Raw genomic sequence first — 25,221 nt, forward strand, 5'->3', positions numbered from 1 at the left:
CCGGCGGCCACCCGGAAGCACTTCCCGCCGCCCCGGCCCCGGCCCGTAGGTGAGAACGGCCCCGCGGCCGGGCCCATCTCCCCCCCACCCCGTCCCCATCTCCCCCTCCCCCGGCTGCGGGGAAGCCCCCGCGCCCCGTCTGGTTTGGGGGGGGGTGTCCTTCCCCTCCTCGCAGTTGGGTTCGTGGGGGGCTCCGGCCGCTCCCCCGCTGGTGCGGAGGGTCTCGGCCTCTCTCCCCGCCCCCCCCCATCCCCCGCCGGGGCGCGGCGGGGGCTCCCGTCTTCCTCCCCTGGTCCTCGGCTCCCGCGTCCTCGGGCCCAGCCGCGAGGTTTGAGGGGAATTGTTTTCTGCTCCCGAGGTTTTGGGTGCCACTCGCCCTGGGGCGAGCCGGGTCGGTGGCGTCGAAGCCTTCGTGGCCTGAGGGTGCTGGCAAGGCAAGCTTGGTGCCCGGCGTGCGTTTTGGTTTAGGTTACTTAAAATAATATCTCGAAAAACACTCTTCCATGTTCTGAAGAGGACTTAGGCACCTAGGAGCTTGGAGGCTTTTTGGTGGGGTTTTTTTTCTTTGTATAATAGAAATAGAAATAGAATATTTTGTATAATAGAAAATAGAAAGTATTACTGTTTTCAGACGGAGGTTTTTTTGGTGAAAATGTCCTGCAAACAGAAACGTTTCTGTGAGGCTGAGTTTTAGAAATGTAGCAGGGTTTCTTCTCCCCTGAAGCAGAACTCTTCCCTGTAGAAGCAAGGACTTGAATCCAGCTCTGGGTTGGTCTTCCAGAGGATTGTGTTTAGCACTTGGATGAGAAGGTGACCGTAGGGAGAAGACACGGCCAGGTGGGACCATTTTCAGCTCTTCTAAGCTTAATGTGATAGATTTTTGCTGGTTTGTGTGTGAGACACCTCTAAACAAAATACAAAGTGCTGCACAGAGGAAACCTTCAAGTTGGCGTTGACTTAACACTGCAGCTGCGTGGAAGGGGTGGTTGGGATATACAGTGATTTGGGGTTTTGTTTGGGCTATGGAAGACCAACTTTCCTGGTAGCCTGGGCCGTTAGTTAAAGCTCCAAAGTTTGCCTTTGCAAGGTTTGTGATGGTAATGCTACAGTGATCACTGTATTGGACTTGGCTAGTTAATCTTCAATAATTTGCTATTTCTAGCTGAAGCTAGGTTGGGGCTTTTCCTCCTGTGGCTGTATGAAACGCTTGGTGTTGATCAGCTGCTTTATCTCTTCTCGTTTGTGACTGGATTTCAGCCCTGGCAGGAGAGGCGTTTCCTCTCCCTTCACGGGAATGTGCTTAAGAAATGTCTGGGAAATAAAGTTGCTTCTGTTGGCTGGGTAGGAAGGACATCCAAAATGTTAAAGTAGTTGAATACTGTCTATTATAAGAACCCAGGTTTAGTGGTTTCTAAGACACTCGAGCAGGGTCTTCTTAAGTGGCTTTTTGGTGGTTTCTAACTGTAATTTTTCTGGCCTTGTGGGCTGAAGTTCTTGTTTCCAGGTGCCTCCCTCAGGGCAAGCGTTTTTGGAAGGCAACAACAAAAAAACCCAAACCCCAAATCAACAAAGTCAGCAAGCAAAATGAGTGAACCCTAAGTTGTTGTAATTGTGCAACACTCTAAGCAACCTCTCTCTTTCTCACTGGTATGCAGCAGTTGCAGCTAAACTTCCCACCAGGCCTATGGAGCCACGAGGGATTGTCAAAGCCTTTCCCAAGAGGAAGAAGGTGAGGGATGACTCAGGGAAAAGTGCCCCTCCAAAGATCCCAAAAGAGGAAGGAACAGAGATACCTGAGGGTAAGTCTTGCATGCCCATGATGTGGAACATAATACTGCTACCCCAGCTTGTTAACTGGAGGTGCCATTTCCCCAAAGCCTGGAAAGTCTAGCCCCCAGGCGTGTTTTCTGTAGAGGCCATGGCCAAGTTGCTTTGATGTGTCCAGCTGGTGCCCCCCAAAGAATGCCTGCCACTGTTGGTGCCATCAAGTCCTATGTGAGATATGTAGCCCAGTTGGTTTGGGACACTGTTTCTCTTGCCACTGAGCTCCTGCCTCTGTGTTTTCCTCAGCAGAGTGGCTGAAACCAGTCACTGCCTATGTGTTACAAGCTGGCATCGGCCAAGCCAGGGCGGAGATCTTCCACAAGCAGATCGTCCAGAATGGGGGTGTTGTACACAGCCAGCTCTCCTTGGAGGTGACACACGTCATTGTGGCTGAAGACATGGACTGTGATCGGGCCTTTCGGCTCCTTAAATTAACCAAGCTACCTTCAGGGTTGCAGCTAGTGAAGGCATCCTGGCTAAGTGCTTGCATTAGAAACCAGAAGCTGCTGAGTACTGCTGGGCACGCTGTCTTTATCCCTCGCAGGTATGCAAAGGCCACGCTGTCACTCCTCCCTACAGCACTTCTGTCCTAAACTGAACACAAAAATTTGACCTCTACTCAAATCTCAGACTGCAACTCCTTGCAGCTCCTGTGGGCGTGACTCAGAGTCACTTTTTCTCATATAGACTGTGAAATTTAGTGACTTTGTAACCAGTCACCGTTCTGTGGGGTAGCAAAAGATGGAATAGAGCCCAGAAGTGCTCACAGGAGTTCTGTCACTTGCTACAGGTGCTAAAGGCACCTGTTCCTAATCCATCAGTGATAACAAGATTCCTTTTAAAAATGTGGAGGATTAAATGCTGTTCCTTACTTAATCTAGATGAAAAGTAGAGAGAGAATTGACAACTAGGCACAAGAAGAAATAAGGAATGGAGCCACAGGTTAGGATCAAAATGTTTTGGCAAAGTTTTGGAGAAAGAGTCTAAGAGTGAGGTAGATAGGAGTGGAAGTTGCAGGTCAGAGAGGTGGATGGAAATTGGGGAATTGAGCCAAAACCAGAGTAATTAATCTGTGATCTGAGATGGTAAAATTCATATGGGTTTTTTGCTCCATCCCAAAACACACAGAAGGATTTCTCAGTCAAACTTCTGGGGGCTGAGAAGTCCTGCTTCTCCTATACTAAGGCATCTGATCCATGGCAGGTACCTGAAGGAGGGAGAACTGCAGAAAGAGCAGCAACAGCAGGTCCTCAGCAGTGAAGAGATCCAGCCCCCAGCAGAGGAGGGAGCAGTGAAACCAAATACTGAAGCACAGGTGGGGGATTCCTCAAGGCAAGGCCTAGGCACCCTTGGACAGCAGCAGCTGACTGAGGTGAGTCTTCCCGCACAGGCCCTTCTCCTTGTGAGCAGATCCTGTATGTTGCTTTTCTTGGCTACAAGCATCCCTGTAGGGATACAATGCCAGATTTTCTCAGCAAAGGGAAGGCATTTGGATGTTTCAGTGGGCTGGTGCTGGCAGGCTCAGGCTGTGGACGTGGTTACTGCTTCTCTTTGTCCCTTTTAGATGTTAAAAGTAGAAACAAGACCCCTTAAATTCCTGTCCCCATCAGAACATTTACAGCTGAAGCAGTCCAGGTGCTCTGATCAGGCCAAGGCTCATTCTGGTGATCATGTTTCCCCTGTGTCCTTTTGAGGAATATTCCCTGGCCGAGAATATCTCCCTTTCAGGAAGCTGTCTCTGATATTTCATCCCGTGTTCCTGCCTGAGCCATACTGACCTGTTCTCCACTCTTTGGCAAGCACCCTGTTCAGACACATGTGCAGTGGATCAGGTTGCCACTTGAACGATTGTGGTGGTGTGCTTAAAATATCTGTGTGGGGTTATTAGCGGCCTCTGCTGTGAGTCAGCTTCTCCAACCCGCTGTTAGCTTTCTTTCCTTTCTCTGTATTTTTGCTCAAGTTTGCTGAATTCTTTTTGGGCATTGGCATCATTCAAATCTATCTGTAGCAAAGTTACCCCAGACCTCTTAGAGCAGCAGCTGCCTTGTAATGCTGGCATCTGTTTTCTAACGCAGTCCCAAATTTTGTTTCATAAAACCCTGTAGTTACTCCCTAACTGACAGCCCACTGAGGGCTGCTTTGTTTTAGGCTTTCCTTTGAATATGTGTAGGGGGGAATCTTTTCTCCCCAGACTTAGTATCCAGTGTGCTATAGGCAGAGTTGGTTGCTTCTTAACTGCATCACCTTTGCAGTTACCCCATCTTTGCTATTTCTTGTAACTCTAATTTAGTGGGAATTGTTATTAACAAATCTCACACTTAATGGGAGAAATGATCTTTTGTACTGTTACAGATGCTGGGGTATCTGCCCTGCTTTCTGCTCACATTTACTTTGGGTTGTCAGACAGCTGCTAGAGTCTGATGCCTTATTACCTTTTTTTCTTTTAAATCTCCTCAAGCAATGATATTTTCTGTCAGTATGTGCACAAAAGCAATATTTGTAGACACTTCAGTAAAATCCCTTGTCCCAAGCTTTGGACTATGTGAGTCTGGGGAGGAGAAGAGAACCTGCGGGATATGCTGTAAAGACAGTACCAACCACTTTTAAGACTCAGCTACAACAGTAAAGCTGAAGCTGAAATCTCAGCTTACAAGTAGTCTCCATTTAAGCACAGAGTCTTTTCTAGCTTGGGTGGATGTTATTTTTCTAGGAGATGATGAGTGTGCTAGTGTATCATACCGAACAGGGGCTGGTCTGGGATTTCTGCATTTGGATGTGAACTCCTGTGAGGAAACCTTGTTACCAGTCAGACTGTAGCGACCACTTTGTGACTGGCATCTGGATACAGTAGGTTTCTGCAAGGCAGCCTTTGCAAGCGGTGCCAGTTATTCACTGCCTGGACCCTGGGGCTGTTACTGCAGGCTGCCTGCCTCTCTCAAGTGGTGTATTGCCTCAGCTACTGGGCTTCAACTGCTATCCTGGCTGTGATCCAGACAAACCATGCATATTGCAGGCTTACCCAGCTCTAGCAAGTCAGCTGCTGTAGGATCCTGGAGTATCTTAGAAGCTAATGGGGCTGGTTGGTTTTGCACGTATGGTTGTAAAGAGTCCATCAGCTTTGTTGGCAAAGTGTAGAGAGTCAGGGATTTATGTGCTGTTTCACCTGTGTGACACTGCTGGCCGAGACTGCATGTTCCAGCTGCTGAGTTCTTTGCGTTGTGGTTGGATAACATGCTCAAATGCTTTTAAGGGGCTTACTAACTGATCTGAACACTCTGAGGCTTTGCTGCCCTTAGAGGGAACAGTGTCTTAAGGGAGTTGTGTTTCAAGGCAAAAAAAACTGCTTTAGTCTGACCCAGTTTTTCAGAGTTGTAAAACAAGATTACAAAAGGGAAACACTCTTCCTCTTCTGCCTAAAGACTTCAGCTCTGTATCATGCAGGAATTGTGTCTCCAGACCTCCTTAGCCAGCAGAACTAGAGGTTGTAAGGATATGGCTCTGAGTTAGGCTGACGTTCTGCAGAAACTCACAAAAGGACTTGAGTGCCACATGTAATTGCTGGACTGATCCCAAACAACCCTGTGCCATTCAGGGTTGCTTCCACAGCACAGAAGCTCTTGGATCCTTGTGGACTCCTGTGTTTATACATCAGGAGAGACGGGGACCCCAGTGAGCAAAGCAGTCTACAAAGCCTCTGTGTGGCTTCCCACTTCTATTCCCTTTTGTTCGTTACCTGAAGCCAAGGCTCATTGTTTCTTAAGTCTACACAGAGGCATCCTAATGCTGAGGGTATCAGCAAATGTATACATTGGTTCTTTCTTCTGTCACTGAGGAATGTGGAGTCCTTTGTGTCATTCCTTCCTCCCCCTTTTCTCTTGCAGATAGCCATGGGGAAAATGAGGGGGTTGTAATTTACTACCCTGTTACGATTTTGTATCTGTAATGTGAAAACAGAGTTCAGTGCCTGTCTCCTGTCATCTGCATCATGGGCTGGAAGGTGCAGAGCCTGAATGTGAGAGATGTGTCTATGCAGCCACCAGACCAGTGAAAGGTTTCCCAGTGGGAGTAGGGAGTCAGGATCTCCCTCAGCCAGGGATTTCAACATTGTCATACCATGCTGCCGGCAGCAGTTGCTCACTTAGCCAGTGTCTTACCTCAGTTAGGTCTCGGGCTTGGCTATAGGAGGTGTCTGTGTGCTTGGATCACAGGTGGACAGCAAGTTTCTAGTCTCCTGTGCTTTGTGAGACATGCATGTAGCTTCAAGGGGTGCATGTGTATCTTGAGGCGTGAAAAGCTATGGTGTGCATATAACCAACCACTTCTAGAGATGGCAATTTGAGCACTCCATGCCCTGGAGGTTGGTTAGTGTTCTGACTTCCTACTCTCAGGAGCAGCCTGTGCCAAAGGGACATATGTGAGGCATGCACTTATTGTCACATGGCTGCTTTTCTACCTCTCCCTAAAGAAAGACTCTGCTGATGAAGACAGTGAAGGAGAAGATGCTAGTGTTACCCAGGGGGATCTGGAAGCATTGATTTCTGGCTGCTACCCTGTGAAATCATCAGAGGAGACCAGTGACAACACTTCCACAGTGGCCCAGCCTGCCAGCAAGTGGGTTTGTGCCCAGTCCTCCAACAGCAAGAAGGAGAATCACAACCAATGCATCACAGAGAAGCTGGAAGTGCTGGCAAAGGCCTATTCTGTCCAGGGGGACAAGTGGAGAGCTCTGGGCTACTCCAAAGCCATCAACGCGCTCAAGAGCTACCACAAACCAGTCACCTCCTACCAGGTAAAACACCTTCCTGGGGTGGTGGAGCAGGGAGATGGACCCAGCATCCTAGCTCTGTTATAAGCCAGATCCCTTCCTCTTTCTCTACATGGAATAGCTTATCTTCAGGCCTTGGGAATTCCTTCCTGTGTGGTGACTTCGATGGAAGTTGTGTAGCAAGTGTGAGCTGGGATTCATTGACCACCTGCAATGTTTTCAGAACAGCAGAAAAGTGGAGTCTGAGGCTTTTAGTGCCCAGTCTGAGCACTCATGAGATAAATGCCTTGCCCAGGCACAATGCAGGGACATTTTCACCTTCCTCTTGAGCATCAGCAGCTGGCCACCATTCAAGATAATATATAAAACTAACTGGATCTGAGCCTTATTGATTGTGACAGTCCAGACGCTAACACAGTGTTAGTGTTTCAGTCCTGTTCTGCATGCTTGTCCTTTTCCACTTGGCATTGAAGCGATGTAGCCTATGTAAGCCTGGGCTAGAGAGGAGACCATCAGGCAGATCTAGTCCTGCCACTTCCCAATCACTGATCAAATGGCTAACCAGGCTCTGAGTGGGTAGCAGCTCCCCAGCTTGTCTGTGATCTTTACTTTTCCAGTAGCAGCTCTGGTTTCTTGCTAGGAAGCCTGTAAAATCCCTGGGATTGGGAAGCGGATGGCAGAGAAGATCCTGGAGATCTTGGAGAGTGGGCACCTGCGCAAGCTGGATCACATCAGTGAGAGTGTGCCCGTGTTGGAGTTGTTTTCCCACATCTGGGGAGCAGGGGTCAAGACAGCTCAGATGTGGTACCGGCAGGTAAGTTTAGTGCCTTACACAAGAGGTTCTCAGACTATGGTTTGAAGACTGCTGCCAAGTGCAGGAGAATTGCTTTCACAAATATTTCTCAATTGCCAATATCCATGGATGGGATTTGAATCTGGTTTTAAGGGAGGAGCTATGAGGCTGGGTCCCATTGTGGGTGTGTTTGGGGAGAATGGAGTGCACCTGGCTGAAACTTGAGTTTGGGTGGGGGTAGAGGACAAAGATATGTGATAGGGGGAGTGGTGGACAAACTGCCTTTTCTGTTAGCATCACTGCTTGGAGGTCATCTCACACTGCTCAGAGCAATGACACTGCTAAGAGCCAGGCTTGAACCAGGACATCTTGGCCATGAAAGTTCCTCATCCAGTTGCTGGCCTGTTGGCCCGGCTGGCTGCTGTAGCTGTCAGAGCAGTTGTCCACCTTGTGTGGAAGTTGTAAAAATGAGGTTGAAGTAATTGTGCCAACAGGAGCAACCCAGCCCACTGGGTGGGTTTGTTCTTTAAAAATAGTTTGTTTCCTGAGCACAGTGGTAATGAAGCCTGGTTTCATGTAGTGTTTGGTTTGTGACTAGATTCTTTGCTGTCTTAAAAATACGGTTGTGTTCATGCTGTAGGTTTTCCCTCATTGGGATATGCTGGGTGTTGTTCCTTTACCTGCATTACTTGTTTTACTTCAAGCTGTAGGAACACAGTGCCTGAAGAACAGTAGCCTTCTGTCAGGTTTAGTTAAGATTCAGAGTCGTTGTGGGGTGGAGATAAGAGGTGTATGTGGGTAGTGGGATTGCCTAAGTGATCTCTACATGTGATCTCAGAAGCTGTGACTGGCCTGGACTTGAGACAGGTTTAATACAGTCTCCCTGAATCTTGGTTGAAAGTATTTGAAGAGCAAAGTCTCGGTATGTGTTTGAATATCATCACATGGTCTGCACTAGGGTTTCCGGACACTGGATGATATCCGCACCAAGGCAACTCTCACCAGCCAGCAAGCTGTGGGACTGAAGCACTACACGGATTTCCTGGAGCGCATGCCTCGGGAGGAAGCTGCAGAAATAGAACAGACCGTGAGTAGCTCAGCCCCAGGCCCTCAGAGTGGAGTTGGGTCCTGACAAGAGGGCGCATGCTGTGGAAATGTTCCTGAAGAGCTGAGCTCTTCAGCCTCTCCTCTGAGCAGGGTCAGTGCTTGGGGGACCCTTTTTGGGCATGGGCACACAAGGCACCTACTTTGCCCCGTAGGAAGGTTCATTTTGAGTGCCTGGCGAGGAGGCAGCTACTTCACAGGTGTCAGTTCTACACACTACTTTGAAAAAGGCTGCATGTGGCATGGTGGGATAAGCAGGTTCCCAGCTCCTCTTTCCTGCCTCTCATCTTCTCTGAGATGTCTCCTTTCAGCCGAGGCCCCTGAACTGTCTTCCTGGTGCTGCTTATTGAAAGGAAGCTGTGAGCACCCTGTGATTGGGTTGTCAGTGGGAGGACAGAGCATGGATATCCTTGCTGGAAGTGAAGGGGATCCAGGTTGCAGATGGGTGCTGCTTGCTCTAGTACGCCATGGCACTGCAGGATTATGGGGTGCTAAGCCAGTGTACCCTAATGTGAGCAGAGAGCTTGGGGGACACACTGTCATTGCTACCCCTGTGCTCTCTGATCACCATGGAAGCAGCAGCCAGCGTGACCCTGTCACTCGGCCACAGGGCCTGGCCATGAAGAATACACTCCTGCCAGGCTCCTGCTGGGGTGTCAGTCCCGTGTGCCGGATTAGCCATTTTGGTGGTGAGTGGTCCCTTTCCCAGGCAGGCTGGGTCGAGGAGCTGGCTCTTGGGGGTGGGTCTATTGTTGTCTTGATGGGATTACTGCGCTGCCCTCCATACACACGCACACACCTCTGATCCAGGCCCAGGAGAGAGAATGAGGGATTAGTCACTGTCTGTGCTGCCTGTCACAGTGAGATCTGAGGAGCTTTTAGGCTCTCGGGTGGGGCTAGGAGTTCTCTAGAAATCTTCATTTAAAGCCAGAAGGGGGGCAAGGACACCAGAGGAGGGCTTGCTCCGCATGAGAAAGGATTGTGGCTTCTTGGAGCACCTCTGGGGCAAAGGTTAATGGGTTTATCTCTTGCTAATGAAGGATGATCCCCAAGAGTGACAAGGGGCTGTGGGCAAGGACACTGCCTTCCTGAACCCCAGCCTCTGAGATGACCTCATCACTGGGAATTGCTGAGCCCCTAATTATTTGCTGCCAGCAGGGTGATTGGCACAATCACACCAAGAATACTTTACTCCTGTCCAAGGACTTGGGAGCCTTTCTTAAGCATTTAATGAATGAAGCCATCAGAATTAGCACTGTCTGCACAAAACAGGAGCTGGGGTCCAGCCTGGAGGTGGCTGCATTAGGGGAAGTTCTGATTATGTGTGTCTGATTGCTGGCAGCAGCTTGTTGGCATCCATTCAGTCTAAAATGCTGGGACATTTGTGTTTTTTCCGGGTCAGGAAGCCTAGCTCTCCTGCAAAGGCACAGCTCCTGGCAGGAGTGGACTCTAAGGGACACTTGCAGATTTTCTGCTGTCTTGGGTCCTGCTGGGGAGACTCTCCATAAACCCATCTCTGCACCTGAAACAGGACCTGTGACCATCTCATGTTGAACTGATTCTCTTTGTGGGCAGAGCTGGTGAGCTTTGCCCTCCTGGCCCACAGGAGAGCTGAAGAACCTCTTCTCTCCTGCTGTCTCAGAAACCAAAGGCCCTGACAGCTTGTGCCATACTTTGCTTCCTCAGCACTGCTGCATCTTCCTGCTTGTCCAAACCCAGTGCCTCCAAGAGCTGATGACTGATGGTAGCGCCATGGTAGATCATGTATTGTGTGGCAGTGTGCTGGGCATTTGCGGGACTGGGTGGAGGCCACCCTGGCTCACATGGCTCCTGACAACAGGCCAGCCTCCTTGGTGGGGCAGTTTGTCATGCCTGTCAAGTGTCTGCTCTGTATGGAGACACTGGAGATGCAGGACAGTCCACAAGGCAGGCACAAGATCCTTTGTTGCCTTGATGGAAAGGGCATGAAGAGTCTGGTGTCTGACTCCTCACCCCTGTTTCTCTTCTTGGAGGTCAGACAAGCTGCCCTGGCCCTGAAGCCTGGGCTCGTATGTGTGGCATGCGGCTCCTACCGTCGGGGGAAGCCCACCTGTGGAGACGTGGATGTGCTGGTCACTCACCCAGATGGGCAGTCTCACCGTGGGGTGTTCAGCAAGCTGCTCGACAGCCTCCACAGGAGCGGTAAGAGGGCTGGGGGCTGGCACATGTTGCTCAAAGCTGTTCTTAGCATGGCCAAGCCAAGGAGGTGATGAGGTGAATGGTACTCGTTGAAGGGCAGGTGATCACTTTTCCCAAGGACAGGACTTCTTGTAAGTCCGTAAGAGTACTGCCCCTGGTCCTGGCCCTGCTCCAGTGGCAGCTCCGCAGCCAGTGTTAAGGAGGGAGCATTGCTGGAGCTCAGTGTGGCTTCTCCTGTCTGCCTGAGGCTATCAGGGCTGAGGTTGGTTGTCCTTGGGGTCCCACAGCACATTATGAGACACCTCAGCTGCTGTCTGGACAGTGGGGAGTTCAGGGTGGGAGTGTCAGTCTCTGCCATTCAGCTCCTCTCTGCCCGTTCTCTCTCCCCAGGCTTCCTTACGGATGACCTGGTGAGTCAGGAGGACAATGGTGATCAGAAGAAGTACCTGGGGGTGTGCCGCCTCCCCGGGCAAGCCCAGCGTCACCGCCGGCTTGACATCATCGTGGTGCCTTACAGTGAGTTTGCCTGCGCCCTGCTCTACTTCACCGGCTCGGCTCACTTCAACCGCTCCATGCGGGCCCTGGCCAAGACCAAGGGCATGAGCCTGTCAGAGCATGCCCTCAGCTCGGCTGTGGTGCGAGGCCCTGGAGGTGTCAAGTTGGCTTCTGGTCATACTCTGCCCACTCCCACTGAGAGAGATGTCTTCATTCAGCTGGGGCTGCCTTACCGGGAGCCCTCCGAACGGGACTGGTGATAGCCGGTTGTCACCCAGCACCCTGGGCCCACTGCCATGCTGCTATTTTGAAGGGTGCTGCTTTCCCCTGCGCTGCTCTGTTGACTGCAAACTGGGGAACATATCCCAGCAAACTGGGGCTCCTTGCAAGCACGGGGCCCTGCTGCTGGCAGAGCTGTGTGGCTTCGCCCAGCAGAGGCCATGGGCTGGAACCACACTGGAAGCATTGCCTGATGCCTCAGGCAGCCCCTGGCTACCAAAAGGGCTCACTGCCCATCAGCTACCCTGGCCCTGCTCTCCCCAGGGAAGCTTCAGAAGGCTGGGCTGCAGAGCCCTGTGATCCAGCCCCTCCCAGTGCTTGGGAACAGGGGAAGTGGGATGCATCTTCCTCTGTGTCTGAGCACAGACACTCCAAAATCTCTGTCCTGAGCAATGCATGAAGGCAGCAGGTGTCTGGCTTGGCCCTGGAACAGGCCTTCCCCCTTCTCACTACTACTGGCAGCTGCTGCTGCGGGAATCACAAAGGGTTCCCCTGTGCTGCTGCTGTGTCCTTCCTCCATCTGAGCTGACTTGTGTCCTCTGATGGGTCTCACGGCACGGGCTGCTGTGACTGCCACCAGCTTCCCTTGGTGCCAGCTAAGCCTTGAAGGACGCGTAGGGACCCGATGAGCCGTGCCTGCTTGCTCTCAGCCTGTCATGTGCCAAGGATCCTCTGGCACAGAGAGCTGTGATCCCCCTGGTCTGTCCCCGAGGGCTCCTTTCCTCTCAGTGCAGGAGAGGAGTGGAACTCACAGCTCAGGGAGCTATGCTCAGGAAGGATTTGAATGTAATGGCACTGAATGTAACCCAGCAGGGCTGTATGTTTGTGCATAGAAGGCATGGAGGCAGAGAGAAATGCGAGGAGATAGTTTAGTTCTAATTTGGGCGAAGCAAAGTTTTCCCATTTTGTGTGTGTGTAAGCCATGGAGTCATCTGGTCTTTGATCAGAGAAAGTGTGTTTGTGTGAGTTTGTGTATGCGTGTACATGTGGCTGGCCCTGTCAGTTCCATGGGAGTGAATTTTATTTCTTGGGAAACGTCAACTATTTAATATTCGGGAGATGAAGTTCCAGAGACTTTCAGTGCTCTGTCCCTGTTACAGGTATTGCGGTGGTTCCTCCTGGCAGAGGTGCTGCTCTGCAGCATCAGCTGCCAGGAATGCCATGGTGGGCGTTTCTGTGCCAGGACCCCAGGGCTCCCTCTGGGCGGTCCCTGGGCCTCACCTGGCCTCCTGCTCCCTTGTCTTGTGGGGCACCCAGCCACCCCCACTCTGCACTCTGCTGTGTCTTCATCACATGCAGTGACAAGCTGCGTGTTTGCTGCCAGGGCAGGCACAAGGGCATTAAGCCTGGTGGGTTTGCACAGTTTCTTGCTGCAGTGTCAGCCATGGCTGCTGGGCACCAGTAGTGGGGCTGGGGTGTTTGCTGGGGAGGCCTTGACCCCGGCAGTGTCATTTGTCAGCCCAGCCTTTCTACTGAACACCTAATGGAAATGAATGTCTTCTGGTATGTCTTGGTGCTTTGAGATTTGAAGTACAATAAAACCCTTCTATCTTTTTCCTTTGCATCTCTTCTTTTTGCTCTCTGCCCTGCAACTGTTGGCACCCTTCCCTCTAGCTGAGCAGGAACCCCTCCTGTGCTGGCCCATTTCCCTGGTTTCAGTACAGGCAGGGAGAAGGCAGTGGAGACCTTCACACTGTTGGATCACCAATTCTGGCTCTCAGGGCAGGGAGTTGCTGGCCACCATCCTCCCATGGCAGAGCGGGACCTGGCTCTGTCCCAGCATCCAGCTGGCCATGTGGCTGAGCTGGGGCTGGCCGTGCCCAGAGGAAGGAGCAATTCCTGAGATCTGAGCCTTGGGCTGAGCTCTTACTTCAGGTGTGGAGTCAGGAAGGGATTGCTGTCAGCTTTTCCATATTTCATCAAACAGTAGGGTATATGGGAGTTGGCTGCTGCTCTGTCTCCTGTTTTGTGCCTCGAACAGTCTCCTGAGCATGGAAATGCTTTGGTTGTCTAAGGGGAATCTGAGCAGCCTGGAAGCCAAGGGAGCACATGGAGATAAGCAGCAAGAACGATTGGCTCAAAAGGGAGATAGAGAAGCTGGAGAGGGACAGAGGCTGGGGCAGAGCTAGTGAGGACTGGGCTGGGTTATTTGGGAGCACAAAGGGGAGTCAGCCCCAAACCAGGGCCTGGGAGGTCCAGGGGCAGCATTCTCTCCCCAGGAGGGCTGTGCAGCCCAGGGACCAGCCCCAGAGAGGAGGGATCCCCACCTTGGGGTCAGCCAGGCTTGGCTGGGCAGGGCCACAGCTGGCCTTGTCCAGGGCTGGGAATAGTCCTGCCCCAAAGGGAGGTTGGATGGGGGCTCCCTTTCCCTCCAGTACTGCTGGGATTGTCCCGGAGGATTTGTCCTAGAGCCTTATGGCTGACAGCCCTGGGCACAGGCCTATTTCTGCCTGGACTGGGGCAGGGAGTGGGGTATAGGGCTGCTCACCTTGGTGAGCACAGGTTTGCCTCCAGCTCTCGGTGCTGGGGCAAGCTGTTCCTGGAGGGCTGGGGCTGCCCCTCTCACCAGAACCAACATGCTGGGGACATCACTGGAGGTGTGGGAGATGGGGCACTGCTGGCCCCCAGCTCCTTCCCCTTTGTCACCTCCACTCTCCAGGGCCACAATTCACACTCTGGTGCCAAACGGGGGCTGCAGCAGCGCATCAAAGCCCTGGCCTTGCTGTTTGTGCTGCTTTTACTTGGGGGGAGCCCAGGCGCAGGGATGTGTGGGGCTGGGGCTGCTGAGGAGCAGGACTGTTCGCCCAACCCCTTGGGAAATGGCAGTGAGGGTGGCCCTGGTGGATATGTGTCATGTGGACGCTGCGGGGGGAGAAGTCCTACCAGCCGCCTGCTCTGTGAGGGAAGGGGCCTGACGTCTGTCTGTCCCCTCCCACCCCACAAATCCCTGCTCAGGAGCTTTGGAGGGGGCAGAGGGCCCTCCTGTGGCCAGCTGCAGCCAGGTGGGCCGAGGGTGGATGGGGACCATCTCCCCTGGGTGCAGCTGCGGTGGATGCAAAGGGCAGCAGGTGAAGGAGTACGACAAGGAGCTCGTCCAGCACAGCTGGGGGTGACATTTCTGGATGCTGAAGGCTCTTGCTTCTCCCTCGTCCTGGTGCAAGGGAAGAAACATGAGGGGCTGGACTGTGCTGCCCACTGTGAGTCAGCCCCGGGCTGGGCAGTCCCTCCTGCCCTGGACGGAGGGGACAGAGCTGCCCCACACAGTCTCCTCTTTGTGCCCCTAATCCTGCCCTCCATTCTCCCAGTCACTTGCAGACCCCAAGCCAGGGGCTACCTCCAGCCTGGCATCACCTGGGGCCACGTGTTCCTCTGAGACCCCTCTTTTGCCCCTGCAGCAGGGCAGGACCTGGCCACCCCCTTACCTCAGCACACCTTCTGCCTCTTCTAAACCCTGGGATGCCACACTAATGAAGAAGGTACAAGGGATGGGGGTCCTGGGGTGCCTGGGAGGAGGTGGGTGCCGAGCACCCAGGATGGATGCAGGCAGGGTGAGCAAAGACAGTTTTAGGCATCTCTAATGAGGTGTCACCTGGTTCCTGCTTCCTAGGAAGGGGCTTCAGCTATTCCCTCTCCCCAGTGCACCCCCTTCCAGCCCTCCCTGGCTGTGAGTCTGATCATCCTGAAAATTAAAAATAAACCCAAACACAGCAGCATTTAGAGACTGAGTGGAAAGTCAGGGAGCTGGGACGGGCACTCGGCTCCTGCCACAGAGCCTCTCGCTCCCACCCGCCATCCCTGCACCCCCAAAGTGGGTCCAGACTGTGGGCTCAGGCAATTCCTGTCCCTCCCATCAAGCATCTTTATGCCCCTTCAGGGTAAAATGAAGAAAAAGCCTGCGCCAAGTCATTGCAGCTCTCAGCGTTAGGTAGCTCTTCCCACCCTGCTCCCTATCCTGCAGGGAGGACACCTATCCTTAGCTATCATGCTTGTCCTCGGGCAGGGGTGGGAGGGTGCTGGGGCTGGGGGAAGAGGAGTGCAGACAGGGGGTGGTTTGGCTCCTAACACTGGTGCTTCTTATTCATGAGTAAATATTTGCTAATGGCAGCATGGCTGGGCAAATGTAAGGGAGCTGCTCCCCCCGCCGGAGCAGGCAGGGAAATGAATATGAATTTATCATGATTAGGTGAACCCAGCAGGGAGAGCAGGAGAGAGAGGGCTAGGCAGAGAGGGGGGCGGGCGAAGATGGATCTGTGCAATAAAATTAAATAAGGACACCAAATAGAATCACTTCTCACGCACCCACCCGCCCTCCTGTGTGCGGGGCCTCTCCCGCCTCCCGCGCTCCTCTGGCTTTGCTGATTTCTCTCTTTCCTCAAATTTATGAGGCCAATTATGAAGATGAGGTTGGAAGTTCTCGGAAGTTCACTAAATGCAAAGTGCGGTCCCTGCTGTTCCCATCAAATTAATTAACCAAGCGCTATTGATGGCCAAGGCGACATTGGCGTGGCATGAAGCGTGTGGGAAGGGCTGCTGGGGTGCAGCTGAGGGAGGCCTGGTTGGGGGCAGACCACCCTGCGGGACATCCTCCAGGCCAGCAGATGCAGAGGAGGAGCCCTGTCTGGGCAGCAGGAGCGAGGGACGCAGCAGGGCATGCACCAGGACCTGCTGTCAATGCTTGATGTCACCGTCTCTGTTTCCAGCACTGGCAGTCTCTGGCTGGAGGAAGATCCACCCGGGTGAGGGCAGGGCTGCCCTGATGGGAACGTGGCGTGGATATGTGGCACGATGCTGTGCCATATCCCATGGGGGAGGCCACAGCAGAGGCTGGTGGTCAGCATGAGCCTGTCTGGAGGATTAAAGCCTGGAGCTGGTGCCCTCTTGGGCATCCTAGGATCATCCCCCAGTTGGGCAGGGGGGATGCTGACCATGACATTCCATGGGGGTGGTCTGCACAGGACCCTTGTGCTTGGTAAACAAATGACTTTCCTTATGGCTTAGCAGTTATGGTGCAGCCAGGACAGGTCCACTGCCACCTTCCCCTGTTCCCAAAGTCCCAGCAGCCCTCCCTGCCTCAGTTTCGCTACCTGCACTATGGGAAACAACCTGCCTGTAACTTGCAGGTAAGATCTCATGAGCGGAGTGCTCTGATCTGACACAGCCCCTTGGCCATCCCTAACCTTTGCATGAAGCAGCCTGGCTCTGTGCAGGGTTCAGGGAGAGGGTGGGTGGCTTCACAGTGAAGGGTAGCAACCGTGTGCCTAAAGCACACCAGCTCTTATGGGGCAGCTCCTGTGCCTGGAGTAGCCATGTCACGTCCGCGACGCCCCCCCCCCACCCCCAGGGAATGGCTTTTGGATGGGGGTCCAACATAACCCCCATATCTGCTCTGTCCCGTGGTGCTGAGATGCCTCCTCTGTGCTCACTGCACATGCGAGCAGCTGGGATGCTGCTGCAGCGTGGGGGATGCGAGTCCTCAGGTTCATGTCAGATACTGGGCAAACAGCCCTTCCTTTGCCTGTCTCTGGGGGGAAAATTCACTCAAAGCAGTTTATATGTTGCTCAGATAAGTCTTAACACTGGCTGTGCTACAGTGAGTGCTTGAGGTTGTAAAGGGTCCAGTACTGAGGCCCTGGCTCAAACCCAGGACATCTCCAGTTGCTACACTGCCACTCTATGCCTCAGTTTCCCTTCTTCTTGCATTTCCTGAGGCTGTGTGCTCTTTGGGCAGGTCTGGTTTTCACTGGGTGCAAACAGCATCCCAGTTCCTAAGGAGCCAAATAAAGGCTCAGTCCTCACCCCCAAACCAGCCTTGGTTCACACTGAATATATGTATGTGCTGTAAGGCTCACTGGTTGTACCACCCTGGCACAGGGACCTTCCCCTCTAGTGCCATGGGATCCTGACTTAAATCCTTTTGCAGTTGCTGTCTCTGTCCAAGCAACCAGCTTGTTTGAGGCGTGAAAGATGCAGGCTGTGTCCTCAGACCAGGGATCTCCCAGAGGGGAAAGGACACAGAGGTCCCAGGGAAGGCCAGATCCGAGCATCCCTATGTGTGCCCAGCTCCCGGCACGGCTCTGGCTGCGTGCCTCCACCTTTCCCGCTACTGCTTCTCTTTGCTGGCTTTACTCCTGCCTCGGTGATCAATGGGCTCTGGTCGGGCTGGAAAACAGCACAAACAGAGGCATTTACAAACCTGCTGTCTCTCCAACAGGGCCATAACTCAGGCTCCCTGTCACTGCAGGGAACAGGAGGCAGGCGCTCCTGCTCCGGCAGCAGCAGCAGCGCCGACGTTTCCCCTCTCGTGGTAAATGTGTTACTTGGGGATAATTTACCTGCTTATGTCAAGTTTTAAAAAGAAATAGACTGGCTTCTCTGCAGCTCCTGACACTCGCAGCATGTGTGCGTGGACACACATGTCTACCCAGAGAAAAAAAAAAAAAAATCACCTAAGCTGAAAGGAGAGGTTTACAAATGTCTGGACTTTGGAGCTGCAGTCCCTGCGTGGAGCCTCCGGTGTCTGGTACTGAGACTGAGCTCTCACCGTGGTCTATTCCCTCCCTGGGCTCTCCAGGGTCTGCAGCCGCCCACCGGCCCTCACAGGGCTGCCCAACTGCACCGGGGGCTGCTCAGGGCTGGGTGCCCCATGTCCCCCGCAGCGTGCCGGGACCATCCCCTGCCTGCACTCCTTCTCCATGGCAGTGGACAGGGATGCTGCTGGGGATGCTGGCGCAGCCGTCCTGTCACCCGAGGACCTTGCTGGAGACCCTGGGCGGCTGAGAAGCTGCTCCCGGCCGGTCCAGCCCCGATGCGGTGGGCTCGGGCAGCCGCCATCCTCGCAGACAGCAGAGGGAGCTGAAGGACTGGGTATCGGCAGGAATGGGCAGGCTGCAGGCAGCCCGGGCTGGGCGGCTCAGCCAGCCCCATGTAGGAGAACCCCCCCCCTCCATCCAGGCTCCCCCCAGCAGGCCAGCGGGGAGTGTCCCCAGCCTGCACACTGTCCCCTCAGCCCCACAGTGCCACCCCTCTGAGCCGGCTCCAGTCACGTCACCCCCGTGAGCTCTCCCGAGGCCACCTCCTGAGGTGGTCCTCCATCCCCTCTCTGGGCTTTTAGGGGCTCAGCCCTCCCGTTTAATTTTGGGGGGGGGGCATGAAACTTTTCTCTAGCTGGACCCCTCCACGCGCCTGTCCCCCCCCCTCCCCGTAACTGGCCGGGGCGGGTTGCACAGTGCTTCCCATCACCCTGAGGACCTGCTGGGGTGCCAGCAGGGTCCCCGGGGAGCCTGGCTGGGCGTGAGGCAGGGGTAAGGCCTCCATCCCTGGGCAGCATCCCAGGGCTGAGGGGGAGTCCTGCAGCACGTGGTGGGTGCCTGTCACTGCAGTCCCCCAGTCTCCTTGCCCATAGGGAGCTGATTTATATCTGGGCCAGCCTGCGCTGACCTCCTACTTTGGCTCAGGCATTATAACTAATGGCAGGTCAGCAGAGCTACAGTGAAAGTGAAGTGGCTGGTAGGGGGCCGGGGGGGACACACGGAGGAGGGGGATGTGCTGCCGAGGCTCTGGTTGCAATGGCACAGTTACCCAGAGCCAGGGGCAGACGTAGCTCCCAGCCTGTCCCCCTCCACCCTGTCCCTGTCCCCTCTCCTGAGGGCTCTCCTAGACCATGCTCTCCTCCTGGTTTACCCACAGGGGGGTCCTGGGTCAGCAACATCAAGCCTGGAAGGGTGGCTCCTTGTTGGGGGGGGGAACTGAGGCACCCACGGACTGATGGCTTCATGAATATTAACAGCAGAGCCAGGGAGGGCACCAGATATCTGAGCCCAGCCCCTGCCCTGCCCAGCCCAGCCTTGCTGGGATAAGGGACCAGGAGGACCTGGCACAGGTACAGCAGAGTGCAGTGCCACTGTCAGTGGCCTGAAGCATCCCCCTTGGTCTGTTGCCCCCACCTCCATGATCCTTGAGTTCTGGGGTGCAGAAATCTCCTGTGAGGGTTACACTTCTCCTGCCCCCCCCGCCTTGGGACACGTGTCCCTCCAGGTCCCAGACCCCTACCCCAGTGCACATGGGCCCTGTGTGACTCAGCCCCATCATGCCATGCTCTCCGGGTGTTTTGGCAATAAGCCCTGTTTGCTTTCTGGGATGGACTGGATAACCAGCCCAGCAACATGGTCAGACTATGGGAGCTGAGCTTTGGGGACACCTATTTCAGCTACCACCCCAATCCCTGCCAGTAGCAACCACTGAGGTGGGACCATGGCACAGCTGTAAACCTTGATATTTGTGTACCCACCAAGCAGCTGCTACCTGTCCTGGGATGATGCCAACCTGACCTGCCAGTCTAGGTGGTATGAGTGGGTTGAGGGAAGCCCTTAGGGACGCTATAAAAACCACCTGCCCTGCTCCTGGCTGCACACGGAGAGCTCTCCACTGTCCGGCAAAAAGGGAGAACATTTAAACAAATGACAAGAGCACAAGGTTTCTGACTCCTGAAGCTCTGTGGGAGCATTTGCACAACACAGTGATTCCCTCATTGTCCTATGCTTGGGCAAGACCTGAGTGTCCCCCAGGGGTGGCACTGCCATGGCTACTGTCATTGGTGTGCCCTGGGCTGGGGTTTCCCTGCCCCATCAGGAGCCCAGCTTTGCCCAGACAGTGGAGGGGAAACTGGGAGCAAACCCAACCATGGCGCCATTGCTTGGAGGTCTCCCATCCTTTGGCTGCACTGCAGGAGCTCCCAGCTTGCCGATTCTCCTGATTTGGCTTTAATTTGCCAGGAAGAGCTCTCGCTACAGTGTACTTTCCATGCAGCATGGGCTGGTTTGGCTGGGGACTTACTTACCCGCAGGGTGGCACATGTGGTCCCAGGGGCAGAGCAGGGTCCTGAGGCTAAGAGGCAGTCCCTGGTGTGAAAACTGCATCCCCACAAGATGTCTGCACAAGCCTCTCCCTTAAGATCATCTCTGAGACAGGGCTGGGCCTAGGGTTTTGGCATATGTTTGTGCTGTTGTTGACTGGAGTTAAACACCACTGGTCTTGCCCAAATTTCAGTTTGATGCTGTATACGTGAGGCGGTCTTGCTGACACCTTGCCTTTGCTCTCTGCTGGGGAAGGATGAGAAGGTAGCAAACTACATCCATGTAAGACATCAGGACTTTCCCAAAGATAAGCAATATCTGCTTGCCTGCCTGTGGTTGGAAGGGCTCTTTTTTGGTGGGCTGTATTGCCAAGGGCTGGGGTGTGCTGGCTGCCACCCCTCGGCTGGACACGCAGGGCTCGCTCTGTGAGCCTCTCCTGGCACTGCCTGGCCATCCAGCAGATGCAATGGGTCTGTCGTGGTCCCACCAGGCTTTATGCTGCTGTTTGCAAAGTGAGGGGGCTGCTGGTGACTGACACTTGTCCTTTCCAACTATGTAACACACATTTCTGCTCCCTGTTTCTCAACCAAGGAGTATTAACTTTGGGAGGCTGCAGTGAAAGCTCACAGCCTTGCAGGTAACCCCCTCCCCAACAAGTGTATATCAAGTCCTTCACATAATCCTATTGCAGGTCATTTTGCAACATTGGGGGGGGTGATTTTTTTGGGGGTGGGGGTGGTGGTGTGTGTCCTTCTTAGGGCTAAACCAGATTCAGGCAACAGCAGCTTGTGGCTTGCACCACCCTTGACCGTTGGCCACTGACAGGTCTGGGTGCAGCATCCAAAATTCAGCCCAGCTGGGGAAGCACATTGTCTGGCTTGAACCCGCTGCAGAAGCAAGAGCTTGGTGCATTCCCAGCCGGCTCTCAGCAAAGGTGATTTATTTGAAGTCATTTTCATGGCCTCTGTACTTATTTGGCCACTGGCTTCTGGAGAGCAGGTTAAATCCATGCTGCTAGACAGCACCAGAGGCTGAGCTTCATTCAGAAGAAGCTGTTGGAGGACATTGCTCAGCTCTCACTCTGAACAGGCCTAAGAGTAGATCTGTGATGTAAAAGTTGATGAGTACAGGTAGGTGAGTCCAGCTCCAGATTAGCAGCTTTTACTACAGATCTGGGATGCTCCCACTGAAAATGATTGCCATGTGGGATTAGTTTTGCGCCAGCAATATTTCAAGTTTGTCAAACCCCCTTTGAAGGCCTGGGCAGGTGGAAGGAGCGTATGGAGCTGTAAATAAGTGGGAGCTTTAAAAAACGCCCTGAAATGACCAATAAATCCCCCCAGAACACGACAGGGACCACTCATGGATCCCTCCCAAAGAAACCCTTCTTCACTGAAGAGAAAAAGTACTTTCAAAAGCATGGTCAGAGCAGCACAATGCGTTGCCCGGGCAGGGAGCAGCCTGCATCCGAGTCTTCTTCTCCATCCCCCAAGGACAGTAACATTCCCTGGCAGGTCCCCCTGCCACCTGCTCCCCTTGCCTTGCTCTGTCCTGCCTAGAGTTGTGGGGATGCATGCCACAAAGCAAAAGAAATGGAGAGTCTGAGCCTACAGACTACCTGGCATAAGGTAAATAACACATGCTGGATCCAGCTGTAACCCCGCAGCAGGAGATGGTGCCTCCATGTCCTGCAGGGTGCAGAGTGTGTGCGGGGGCTGCATCTCCACGGCATCACCTGCATCAGGGCTGGTGGCTGCCCAGACCTTCCCCGCACACAGATAAGATGGAAAAGCCCCACTGGTGTGGTCTTTCAGCATGTCTGCAAGGTGCCAGCAGGGCCGGATCCAACCATGCAGAGGGACTCCAACGGCAGTGCAACTGCTCCTCTCTTGGGATGTGGGCAGAAGGTGCTGGTGGGGGTATGTACAGCCCACTGAGATGCTCTGTAAGTCTGCGCCTGTGGATGCTCTTCAGGTCTCCGGGGAGAGGATGGGGAATGGGTTGCCACTTGCACATCTCCTTCTCCTGCACCCCAGCGAAAACACCCAAAGGGGCTGAGGATGTGGGGTGGGCTGAGGTGGGGACGGAGACTGGACCTACCTCCTTGCCAGGGTGCTAGGAAGGGGTGAAGGGCATGCAGGCAGCTGGGTGGGTGTGGGGACACCCGGCTGGCAGTGGGTGGGTGGCAGTGGGGAGGTGTGGGGGTCTGTCGGGAGAAGCGCCTGCATGCACAGCCTGGGCACCCCATCCTGGGACCGTGGGGTGCTCATCCTGGCTGTGCATCCCACATGGGGTGGGGGGCCTCACAGCCCCTCTTCCCCAGTGACTGCTGGATGCAGCCCTCTCCCACCCTGGCTGGCAGCTGTGGCCGTCCCCTTGCCACCAAGGGCACAGCCATCGGGGTGCTCAGTGAGTACAGATGGCTGTATCCCCCCCGGGGAGGTCTGACCCCTCGCCTTCCCCCAGCCCCATCCCAAAGCAAGTCGTTGCTTCCCACGAGCATTCCAGGGAGCCCTCATGCACCGTTCAGCCCCGTGATGGCCACGCCTGCTCTGTCCCCACAGGGACCCGGTGGCCGGTGTCGGTGTCCCCGCTCCACAGCGGCTGAGCCTCCTCCCAGGGTGATGCTGTCCCAGCCCCTCTCTGCCACACAGCTCTTCCCCCCCCCACTTCACATGCTGCAGCAGATGGTGGAGGTGACATTTGTCTGCGAGTGACGTGCTTGACGGTGGCCGTGTCCCCCCCCTCTTCCCTTCGTCCTGGATGGAGGAGTCTTAGACCCACCCGGCAGAGGTGGGATGGGCAGGCATAGGCTGGGGAGTCGTCCCCCCCAGCCCCCACCTCTACCGCAAGCCCCCCCAGACATCTGCACCTCTTGTCTGTCTGCATCCCCACCAAAACCCCTCTCCCAAGGGACTGGGGCACCAGGACAGCTGGGGGGCATCGTCCCTGAGGGTGAGCACCCATCACCACAGGGTCTTTGGGGGGGGCCGGGCACCAGGGATTCCTGTTCATTCTCCGTTTTCTGCCTTAATTAGAACCCGGAGAGACCAGGCAAAATCGCATTAGCGCGGGGCCCCGGTGCGCTGAGCCATCCATCTTTTTTTATTACAGCGTAATGGGGCTGCTCGCAAGGCGCCGTGCGATTTGTCACAGGCCTCGTTCCCTGATAACGGGCATTTGTCATCACTTTCTTCCCGTGTTAATGTCATCATCGGCGAGCTGACAGGCAGACCCGTTGAGGGAGCACTGGCGACAGACCACATCCGTCAACCTAATATTTCCATGGCTGTGGGGATCAGCCGGGCTGCGAACACACATTAAAGTGCTTATGAGGGGAGGAAAAAAAAAAAAAAAAAGCCGTTGTCATTAATTAAAATGTTAGTGTGAGCATGTGCGCGGGTGGTGCTGCTTGGGGATGAGGCTGGGGGGGGGGGGGGCTGAGGCGCAGGGGGATGCAGGGTGGCGTGGGTGCGATGCGGTGGCCTTTTAACGGAGTGTGCATCAGCTCCTGAAACCCATTTAAAAGATATTTGGGACTGGGGAATCGGCGGCGAGCGCAGTGGAAAGGTCATTGTTAATAAGGGAGGGTGCACGGGAGCGTGCGAGGAGGGCGCGGGCATGGCTGGCGGAGGACGGCGAAGACGGTCACCCACCTGGAGGGGGGTTTTGTTTGTCCCGTGGGATGTATTTGAGCCACTCATGTCATGAAGTGAGCGGCCTCAGCCCTACGTGGCAGCAGGACGGGGTGGGGGGAAGGTGACCCTGCAGTGGGGTAGCTCCACGGCTGGGCAAGGGCAGGAGTGGGGCATGGGGTGGGCTGGGGTCAAGGCAGAGGGGGCAGAGCACCCCACAAACAGCTTTGGTACAGGGCTCTGCAGCTGCAAGGCGGGCACATGGACAGAAGTCTGAAGGGCCAAACCTGTGACACCCCCCCCACAAGCAGCCAGCAAGGACACCTGCCCCAGGCCCTGAGGCCAGGTCAGCAGCAGCAAGAGGGCTCAGGTCCTCACCCCATAATATTTGGCTGTTGCCTTGGAAACAGGTGGTGGTGATGGGGAAGAGTGTGGGCAGCAGAGTTTGCGTGGCACCCTGGGTTTTCGTGGTGCGGGAGCCTGTTTTCTGTGCTTTTCTGGGGTTCCTGTGATCATACAGAACAGGAAGCTTTGGGTGGCTTTTTTTCTTTTTCTTTTTTAAATTAGCTTTTGGGGGTTTGGGAGGGTTTTGGGGTGGGTGTCTCAGCCAGGTCTACCCACTGCCCCACTGTCCTGGTACAACACTGATTTGCATGGCAAAATGTGACTCCAGGAGCTCTGGTGTAGCCCAGGGGAGTCCAGAAACAGGGACCAAAATGCTTCTTCCTCTGCCCAAATCCAATCCACAGGAGTCCTGGGAGAAATCCCTGATGTTCCTGATCTGTGGCTGGACACGGTGCCAGAAGATCGGGCACTGGCAGGGAGCAGGCAGCCGTGGGCAGGGCTTGAGCCCTGCTTAGTGGAGAAGGGGGGGCACGAGGTTTGAAAATGTGGCTGTGCACAGAGCCTTCACCCCCAGGTCCTCCGTCCCAGGAGACAGGCAGGGGCAGGCTGTAAAGAGGGCCACATATGTCCCAGGAAGGCTCCCGGTGCTTTCTTTCATTGCTCTTCTTTTTTTAATTCTTCTTTTCTGTCCTTCCTTGTTCCAGACACAGGCTCTGTGCATGGAAGAGTCAGGTTTGGGGGGAGGTGCATGGCTTTTTTACAGACCTGGGCCCTTTATGTGTGTGCACATAGACCCCTCCGCCACATAATTTCTGTTAGTGCACCCAAGTTTGGCTCCCTGGCCAGCGCCTGGGGCTGTCACCCAGGTTGGGAGTTTCTGTGATGGGGAGCTGGGAGGGGGGTAATTATCTGCAGGTGCTGATGGGGAAACTGAGGCACGGAGCAGGGACT

General features: G+C 54.5%; 1 protein-coding gene across 3 annotated transcripts; it reads left to right on the forward strand.

The window, feature by feature from the left end:
- The first annotated feature begins 19 nt into the window (after positions 1–19).
- Positions 20–13,002, forward strand: POLL (DNA polymerase lambda). 3 transcript variants are annotated; one of them, XM_052799203.1, is made up of 9 exons: positions 20–49; positions 1,656–1,799; positions 2,071–2,368; positions 3,028–3,196; positions 6,290–6,613; positions 7,230–7,403; positions 8,341–8,469; positions 10,499–10,667; positions 11,055–13,002. In XM_052799203.1, exons 2-9 carry the CDS (start codon positions 1,685–1,687, stop codon positions 11,417–11,419), a joined length of 1,743 nt encoding a protein of 580 aa, XP_052655163.1. In that variant the 5' UTR covers positions 20–49; positions 1,656–1,684; the 3' UTR covers positions 11,420–13,002. The 3 variants fall into 3 exon arrangements, with proteins under 3 accessions (XP_052655163.1, XP_052655162.1, XP_052655164.1); XM_052799202.1 differs by lacking the exon at positions 20–49 and adding an exon at positions 614–837; XM_052799204.1 differs by lacking the exon at positions 20–49 and adding an exon at positions 614–837 and having other exon boundaries at positions 2,074–2,368.
- Positions 13,003–25,221: the final 12,219 nt, after the last annotated feature.

This window comes from Harpia harpyja, chromosome 10 (assembly GCF_026419915.1).
Source record: "Harpia harpyja isolate bHarHar1 chromosome 10, bHarHar1 primary haplotype, whole genome shotgun sequence".
In the NCBI taxonomy this organism is placed as follows: Eukaryota; Metazoa; Chordata; class Aves; order Accipitriformes; family Accipitridae; genus Harpia; species Harpia harpyja.